Source organism: Branchiostoma floridae, chromosome 11 (assembly GCF_000003815.2).
Source record: "Branchiostoma floridae strain S238N-H82 chromosome 11, Bfl_VNyyK, whole genome shotgun sequence".
Taxonomy (NCBI): domain Eukaryota; kingdom Metazoa; phylum Chordata; class Leptocardii; order Amphioxiformes; family Branchiostomatidae; genus Branchiostoma; species Branchiostoma floridae.
In genome coordinates this window covers 3,109,555-3,119,524 of record NC_049989.1, presented here as the reverse complement: position 1 = coordinate 3,119,524, position 9,970 = coordinate 3,109,555, and the positions used below count along the sequence as shown (strand labels likewise).

Sequence of the window (9,970 nt, the reverse complement as noted above, 5' to 3'; positions counted from 1 at the left end):
ATGTATCCTGTACCACCTAAAAGGGTTTCTGTATACTGGCAGAATGTAGCATCCTACGAGGGGCATTCAATAAGTAATGTCCCTGACCCATTTCCCATAGCAGGAGATTAATGAAACTTGGCACAGTTATTAGTCTTTCTCTTCATAGGAACCACCCAGAATTTTGCATTTCTCCCATCATTTGATGTAGCTCTGGACACCGTTCTTGTAGGACATCCCAAGTTGGTCCTCCGACAGATGCCTCATCAATGGCAGAAGAGGGACGACCAGGTCTGGGAGCTGTTTTCACAGACTTCCGGCCTTGTTTGAATTCAGGATGCCAGCGTTTTACAAGGTCATATGATGGGGCATCATCACCATAAGTTTTTTTCATTTCATCAAAAGTCCCCTTTGGTGTGCGTCCTTTCAAATACAAAAACCGGATAACTGCGCGACACTCAACTTGCTCCATTTCACACCTGGTCCATTTCACACCTGACTCAGTTCAAACACCAGTAAATCAGTTACCACAATTAGTTCAGAGCTGTTTTTTGCAACATAAACCAAAGAGATATGACTCATTACACATGCAAAATTTCATCTAGATCAGACAACTGGAAGTGGGTCAGGGGCATTACTTATTGAATGCCCCTCGTATTTCTAACGGGGCCCTAAAAAAAGGAGCCCAGGTAGAAAAAGGATGGTACCCGGGCTAAGCAGAAGCAAAAATGAAGTAAAGCAAAAGTGAAAAGTGTACATCTGTGACCCCACACATGCACCAAAGTAATTTCATACTAAACTTGGCTGAAGGACTTATAATATGTTGCCACATGTCAGGAAATTAGAAGTACATCTGCATGTATTGGCAAACCATCTTTGCCAGATATATAATATTAGCAGTACTTAGTGTAGATAGTCTATATGAGTTAGCACTTGGAAATGCAATATGAAAAGGGAAAAAGGCGATATTTGACAGACATGCAGCTACTTTCTCATTGGCGAGATAGACAGTTAGGATTGGTCTATTGGCATGATGCTCAGTGTAACTCACCATGGCTTCATGGAAGGCTTTCTCGTGCACCACCTTTGCTCTGACTTTTCCTCCACTGGAAAATACAAAGATGTAAAGATTTACAAATTTTAAAGAACAACAGATGGTAGCTTTGGCAATGCATAGGAACATAAAAGCATACAATGTAATTCTAACAGTGTGGTGTCTATTACACGTGCTCAAGGTATATGTTTCCCTTATATATTGGTATGGGTATGTATTTAAATTTTCTTGTGCTCCATATCATAGAAATATTTGGTTTGGGGCAGCAGCAGAGTGCCATCTTAACTGTAATCTTTGAGAAAAGTGTGGTTATTTTATAATATTGATGACGCATTGGCAAAGTCCAAACAAAACTTCTCCAACATTATGATCAATTTCATGACTTAACGATGAAATTAAATAGTTTGTGCTGCATCATGACTGGACTCTCCAAAAACAGAGTCATAAGTTAAAACATTGGTAATGAGAATATGCCAGTCTTTTACATCTGTTTGGAGTAGGGGTATGTACCGGTACAGAAAATTCAGGTACAGGTACAGAGGATCAGGTACAGGTTTGGACCTGGACCTAATTGACAATAAATTGTGTGAGAAAAGTTATAAGTAAGTGATACTCAATTGCAACACAATGGTCCATTTCACTACAAATGAGTCTGTTTGGTCGAGCATCCGACTCCCACTGGTGTTTTAAAATCATTAAATTTATAATTCAAGTTACTAATAAACAATGCTAAGTTTGGCTGTAGAAATGGTAGAAAAAACTATTAACGGTACTCCATCGATCTTGTTATTTCTTGGACCAACAATTAGCCCCAAAATGTTTGAATGCCGATATAATGTGTTCATTTCTAATCAGTCCAAGATCCAGTCCACTGATTTTTTTTAGGTCCATTTTTTTGGACCGGTCGAACAAGAAAAACGGTTTTGTACGGGTGTGTACCCGGTACCCACCCCTAGTTTGGAGACTACTAACTGGATTTTGCCATTAACAGATTGTTGTTCACACCATGATTACAAACACCAGCTGTACCCTGCCGTTCATCAAACTGGAAATCAACCCACAGCCCAAAATAACCCCAGCACTGACAGATCCCACTGTGACAACAGATGGTTCACATCTGCACACTCTATTTTTAGCAGACCAGAATCAGATGATAAACTCTGGGGCCTTGACAAGAGGACTGGGACTTAGGTTACTGACATGATGTTTGATACTGGAACCTGGGGGAGTCAATGACTTTTTAAAGAGCAAGCCCAGAGTCTTATGGAATATCATGAACTCCGCACCTATGAAAGGTTATCACTATATATATATACATAAACACAGCGGTACAACACTTGGTGCCAAAACATGTATACGTATGTCAAACACTTACACCAAGTTCTTTCCAGACTTTTTAAAGACAAGTCCAGAAACTGGAGTCATATGGAATATCATAGACCCCACACGTATGAAAGGTCATCACTATATATACACATAAACATGGTGGTACAACACTTGGTGCCAAAACATTTATAGGTATGTCAAACAGGTTATACCAAGTCATTAAACTTGGTAGTTGGCATTTATTCATCACAGATTTCCATGTACAGTATGTCTGAATGCCAACTCTGGACAAAGAAGAGAAGAAGCCATCTCAGGACAAAGTCTTGACTTTAACTCACCACCAAATAAGTTCAAGGTAGTTTGAGCTACTGTCCTCTTCTGTAGCCATAGCTAACTAGTTGCCAACTGTTGGGCTGATGCAATGTGGGTAATCAGTGATGGGCAAGAATTTGTATTGGAACCTATGGGTCACACAGTGAGTTTTGAATACTTCCCAGGAAAACGACAGACTCGTTTGTTGTTTTGCTTTTATTTAGTTCCTCCTTTCCTTAAACAAAATGCTGTAATGCTTCAAGATGATAAAAATACAAAATACAAAAGAGACATCTGTACTTAGTTATAACTACATGGGCAACTGTAAGAGTCAGAGTCTGAGAGGAAGAAATTAACTTCTTTTATAACAGTACAGGTATACATGTATCATGATTATGTCTGACAGTTAAAATCTGGATCTGGCATCAGACAGCAAAGAAAAGGATGCTGATCAGTTGGGGTTGCACCTGCTTTTTTTAAAGCTTGAATTAAGAAAAAAAGATTGGAATACTATCGATTGGAATACTCTGCCATATTCAACCACCCTTCAAGCTAATCCCGTTAAGTTTAAGGAAGAGGTGTTGCAACACCTGAGGAATGGTCAATAAACTGCAGCGCTACACCCTGGATGGTTTGCCCCAACACAAATGAGGGGTGTTATCCAGTACAAGGACAAGAACAAAAGAAGTAAAATGGTGGTCCCGTGATTGAGGAGGTGTCTCCAGCGGCTAGCAACCTAGCCCTCTAGAAATATACCTTGCTACTGAAACAGCCGTGAATCTTGCTGCCCTATGTGCCACTAGGCACTACAAGGGACCAAACTGACTAACGAAGGCTGTGGTACCATCCAAGCTGAAGTTTCCCTCTGATAGGGCCTCCAGACAGCACTGGAATCAAGCAGAACCAGCCGAAATGAAAAATTGCAAAATTTGTGCCACATTTGGGCGGGAATTACATATGCAACATCTCTTCACACGAGAGGCGGAATGAGTCGGAAATCCGCCTGAATGAAAATTCTTGTATTATATTATTCCTGGGTATTCCTAGTACATCCTAGAAATTCTCACTGCAAGAATAGGCACAAGAATAGGCACAAATATCTGGAATGCAGTGAGAATTTCTAGGATACAATTCCAAGGAACATACAAAGAATTTTATTCAGACGAATTCCAGCTCGATCATTACGATTCTACTCTGAAGGGGCCTTTATGCAAGATTTCTGGCTCCTTGCCTGCGCCTGGAGTTGTTGGTTAGACATAGCCAACAACCCTACAGGCCCTGGAGTCCAAGAGTCAGTCTTGGCACATCTGTTTCTAATAGAGAAGTATCCCTGCCAGGTCTTAATAAGCCTCTGCACTTAAAAATAGACTTGACCTGTCTCACCTGAGAGATTAATCTAAGGTGTCACTTTGGGAGGCTCCTGCCTAACTTATCTAACATTTCTCTCAACAAAGCTACTCTGTTGTTACCATCCTGAAAGACAGAGATACTTCTGTGACATGTGCCATTTTTATGGATATTAACTAAACTTTAAGTAACCAACACTACAAATATGTTGGGACGTCTTACCCCAAATTTTCAAATGTGCTGTTTTTGTTGTTGCATAAATTACATGATATAACATGGACAATGTCTAGGCAGTCATATTTTTTTTTGCTAGGACAGCCTACAATGCCAGGAAAATATTTTAGGTCCCAAGGTTCAAAATACCAGAACATCAATGTGCACACATTCCAGTAAATAACTTGGTGACTTCAGTTGATGTTGCATGGAAATCCTTTATCATCAATATTATGTAATAAAAAGAAAATTCCCTGTAGTATGATATGAATTCTGAAGTATTTGATGTTTGCTGACATTACATAAGACAGTGAAAACCAGGATCAGACACAGACCAGGGCTGGTAAATACTGGGACTAACCCTGCCTAACCTTTAGCATTCTCCAACACATTCCAGGTTTCAGTCTGAGAGGTGTGCATGCATCTTACCTAACAAGTCATACAAACATCCTAAGCATCATCTTACTTTGTTGTTGCTGTTACCATTCTGAAAGAGATACTACATTTGTACTGTGATATGTGCTTTTTTTTGGCATGAATAATATGATGTAACATGGAAAATGTTTTGGCAGACATCAGTGGCGGCGGCACCGGGGGGGCAGGGGGGGCGGCTGCCCCCCCGAAAAATATGTTGGGGGGGCGTCGCCCCCCCAGAAAATCAAGCTGAAACCTTGTGTATTTTTTTGATGATGGAAATTTCATTAAATCAAGCTAGTCTAATGGGAAAATTTACGCCTGAAAACGCAAGAAATGACGTTTCAGAGAGTCCCGATTTCAAAATTTCGCCAGCGTTCCCTTGTGACGGCTCGCGGCTATGTCGGCGCAGGACAATATGTTGCGGGAGCGTTGCTCTTAAAAACCTTTTTAACTAATAGAAATTTTACTATCGTACTATACTTGGTTTACAAGCAGAATGTGGGCCTCAAATGCAGGAAATGACGTTTTAGGCGGTCAAGATTTCAAAATTTTGTCCGGACCTCCCTAGCGATGACTTGTGCCTCCGGCGCTCACAACGACATGGTGAAAATTTGTTGAGACGTGGGTCATTGCCCTCAAACATCTCTTTCATTCACAAAAATGACATTAGATTTAGCATAGTCCCTCAGCAAAATTTGTCCCCCAAAATACAGAAAATGGCGTTTCAGAGGGTACAGATTTTGAAATTTTCCCAGACCAACCTTGCGACAGCTTGCACCTTCGACACTCGGAATCGTGAATATTTTTGGGGGCATCGCCCTCGCTAAAACCATGTGTCTTTCTAACAGAATTGTCATCAAATTTAGCTTAGTCTGGCAGCAAAATATGCGCGCCAAAACGTAGGAAATGGCGTTTTAGAGGGTCAAGATTTCAAATTTTCCCGGGGGAGCATGCCCCCGGACCCCCCTAGGATGGTCGCGCCTCCGTACAATTCTGTCAGTAAAAGTTCGCCCCCCCAAACGAAATTTGGTGCCGCCGCCTCTGGACATACATGTGTATGTCAGTCCTTATTCTACTTCTGGAACACATTGTCAAGATAAGATATCCAAATCTGGGACTATTTTCTGACCAACCCTCTATTTGCTTTGATAGTGAGTCACATTAGGGCCTTTGTTTCACACATTGCAAATAAGAAAAACAGTAATACCTTAAACATATTAACAAACCTACCACACCTTTCATCAACTGATGTGGTATTACCTAATGAAAGTGAGCGACTCTGATGACTCCCTACCACCACCAAGCCCCCCCCCCCCCTTACCTGGAAGCTCCTGTAAGCCAGTAGCCAGTGTGATCATGCACACCCCTAACATCATGTACCCACAACATCACGTGTTAGTATTGTTTGTAACTCTCACGAGTTTACGTTCTGAAGTGATTGGATCACTATTGATCCTAAAGAAAGTTTAGCACTGTACTATGATTATTACCAACACAGATGAGCTTCCATGATCATATACACCACTGTTGTACCTACCCAGTAAGAGCTGTCAGGACTTTGGTGATGTTTTCTGCACCTCGGAGTATTACTACAGGATGGGTAAACAACTGGGAGATGTCCAGCTGAAAACAACAACAACTTATATAAATACAAATAATAACAACATGCAGCAGGAAAAAGTCATTTTATATATATATAATTGTCTACCTAAAAAGGCTACAATCTGCATGCTAACTACAATGGTAAAACAGAGCTTTTTTATTAGTTTCCAAACAACTTAGCGACCTATCTATAATGGTACATCTAACACTAGTTTACCTATAACTATTGGTTTTAAAGACGGGGTATTTAGGGATCAGGTCGACGGATGATGGTTGCAAACTGCATAATTTGAAAATATTACAATTTGAAACCACAGTCTGGCAACTTGACGTCCCTAAAATACCATGTTAAAAAACAAACAACAGATAAAGGTCACCCGCAGATAAAGGTGAACTAGCGTTAAAACAAATAAAGGTAAAGGTACATTCATGGTAAGGTAAGTTAAAACCTTTCTGACCTCCTTCACTAGTTGTGGGTTAAAAGCCAGGATCAGGATTGCAGAGGCACCCAGCAACATGGCCTTCTTCACCTGAAGAGTAATAAACAATCAGTACATTCAACTTTCTCAGAGCTGGCCGGCTAATGCCATTACAGAATCTGTATGTACATTGATAAATGATAAAAAGATATATCATAGAGTTCTCACTCTGATCCTATGGAACAAAACAGAACTATGATAGACACAGGATTGTTCAGCTTTAAGTACGCCATCATCAAATATGAATAGAATACGCTTATACAAGCTAATCTACTGTTTGAATTATTGAATTATACATGTGCAGTGTGTGTCATTGTGGGTAACTCATGCACACTTTAATGTTTAAATTGTGAATCAGCATATTGTCTTATGGTACCTGTTTTCTGTTACATAACACAAAGCTAGTGAGTGTACTTTTCTTCCTACATGTTGTGTGTATTTCCGTACCCTGTCCACTAGAGTTGCCCCTCCCCCACACTGAGAAGTCAGGTTCTCCTCTCATCATCATCGCTCAACATGCTACACACCACAGGGTGACATTATTACCCTTTCGCTGGCTAATTACAAAACAGGGATGCGCCAGGTCTCCCTTCCTTCTTTGTACAATCTTTATTGAGACACGACAAAAGTACAGCGACTTTCGTAAGGTCTACATGTATAACAGCTACTTACAGTACAACTAAACACACATATATGGATATCTATAGGTATGAATAAATCAACATATAGGGCCTAGCTTGTCATTTACACTATTGGTTCTATGGTATAAACATTTGTGTACATGTTGTGTATGTATCTCCCTTACCCTGTCCACAAGGGTTGCCCCTCCCCCACACTGAGAAGTCAGGTTCTCCTCCACATGGAGAGTCCCTATCCAGCCACGCCCCCACGAGGACATCAGCTCATCCTCATCCTCATCTTCATCACAGGGAGGGACCTGGGGGGATGAAAACTTACTAGTACAATTCAAAAAGCACCAAATGATAGTTACTCATGCAACTGAATATGATTTTCCAAAACTAGTACTAAGTGTATCATTAAGTCAGTGTATCCCATTACCTGAAAGTCTAACATTCATGAACATAAAAATTTTAAAAAGCTCTGTCACAGTTCTGTAAACAACTCCTGCTTCAACAATGCTTCATAAATGTATATACATACTAACCTTATCGATTAGTTTGCATAATAATGTACATATGTGTTTTGTTTATGTCTCATGGGCCTTTAACTTGAAAGGTCTTGTAGGAGTTTTACAGTTTAACAGGGCATGCATGTAGTGTGATGCACAATAGGTAATTTGTCAAAGGTGAATTGAGATATACACAAAACGTCATGTCTGGCCATGGTGTCGAAGTATGGTCTAGACAAGAACTGTTGCATACTACGCTGGTAAACAATCTCAATACTGCTTCTACCGCTAGCTATAGACTTAGTTGCCCGATATAGATGGAGTCGGTGGAATCTAGATCACGGCATTCCTAGACTTCCAGTCATATTTTCCAAACGCTGGGGTTCAAGCAAGGATTGACCTGGATATTAAAGACTTGGCAAAATTAGAAATTTCATCAAAGAAACTACAACAAATACTGTGTTGATTTGTCACCACTATTCACATTCAGACTCCTAAAATATGGCAATGAATACCTCGTGTAAATCTCCCTCAGCGTTTTTGACAGCTCCGATGCCGGCGAATTCCCCCTTGACCTGGACTGGATCTGCACTCTGTCCGTCTTTCTCCGCTGAATTTCTGCCCACTGAGACCTCGACATACGCCGTCCTATCGCCCAGAGCTGCAGAAGGTAGCGTTAAAGCGACCACCACAAAAATCAGCGGTCTGACTTTCTTTGATTTTGGAAATCTGAAGAAAAGGATACAGAACTGGATCAAAATCCAGCCCAGGTCGGCCATGATTGTTGTGATGATGTAAGCACACGGATTTTACCCAGAATGCAAAGATCACAACTGAACGGTGCAACACTGACATCTAGCGAAAGCAGTTGGTAGTGCAACAAGACGTGGCCACCCACCTCCTCTCCGTAATCAATGTGGCAAAGTGGAATGAATTCGTAACATTTCCTGTAATAAAAAAAAGAAAAAAGACTCGTATCTACTATCTTACAATTCGCCGCAAATATATTGTAATAGAGGAAATGTTCGCGGGAACTTAATTTGGCTGTAGGAAGAAAATGTAACTTAGTGTTAGCGCCGCGGGTTGAACAGACCGAAATGCAGAACAAAAATGTCCGTGATGGTTTTATAAGTTCGCAGTGAGGAAACCATCGCGAAAACCGAGAAAATAAAACCACCGCGAAAATTTCGCCTTTGTAGCAGGTATAAGCCAGAGTCTGATTGATATAAACACATCACTTAAGCGTAAAAGTTACATGAAACCGGGGCCCATTAAATGTTCCAGAGTTAGGGGGTGGATAATATGTTGAAAGTGCCGTAATCCAGCACTATGAAGGAGTATCTTTCAACCGTCCTTCATGGGTTTTTAATAACATCATGTGATATATTTGCCAGTAAAGAGCCATTTATGGCTGGCACTTCATGTTAATATAAGTGCTTCTAAAAGCTCAGCGGTGTCGAAAGCAGCCTACTTACGCTGTCCTCCGGATGTCCATAAGATGTGTGTTTTGAAGGGAGCAGTCACTGTAGTGTGTTGCGAAGTGGCACTGGCCTAAAAGCTTGTCGCTCGAGATCCCAAAATTCATGGCGTTAGGAATGTCGTATGAATGTCATTTTGTTAAAGGTCATTTTTTTCATTCAAAGCTATAGATTTGCAACATATGTATGTATTTAATAATTATATCTCTCTGAATAAAATGCTATTCACATGGCATTTACGATAATCATATAATTGTACATTAAAGGTATTACGCTAAACCCGCCATGGTGAAGTAGTAGCTATAGTAATAATTACTGATAACGGAGTCAACAGAGGAGGATCCCGAAGCTGTGTTAGTACACGGCCTTCACCAGATGACTGGCAGTGACATGACATGTAGAATGTCATAGTGGTTAGTTTTATACACCGTGTTTTATACCACTTTTGAACATGTGCTATACACCGTCTGATCTGGTAATCACTCAGTTTTATCCACTTGACTATGAAGTCGGATATCTTGTGCATATTCTTTGTCCAATTATTCATGTGCATGTAGAATGGAATAAGTTTGTAGCTTGGCGGCTGCGTTCTTGGGCATGTGTTTGATATTTGGTATGAGGTAGGTCTTCTTGA

The 9,970-nt window shown here is 40.6% G+C and overlaps 1 protein-coding gene across 1 annotated transcript in view; it reads right to left on the bottom strand.

The window, feature by feature from the left end:
• Positions 1 to 8,662, bottom strand: part of LOC118425722 (RING finger protein 215-like) — a gene marked incomplete in the record, with an annotated part of 18,920 nt that extends 10,258 nt beyond the window's left edge. Inside the window, 5 exon segments of the mRNA XM_035834774.1 lie at positions 1,031 to 1,085; positions 6,186 to 6,271; positions 6,709 to 6,780; positions 7,535 to 7,666; positions 8,374 to 8,662. Coding sequence (XP_035690667.1) covers positions 1,031 to 1,085; positions 6,186 to 6,271; positions 6,709 to 6,780; positions 7,535 to 7,666; positions 8,374 to 8,637 — 609 coding nt within the window.
• Between the last annotated feature and the right edge of the window lie 1,308 nt (positions 8,663 to 9,970).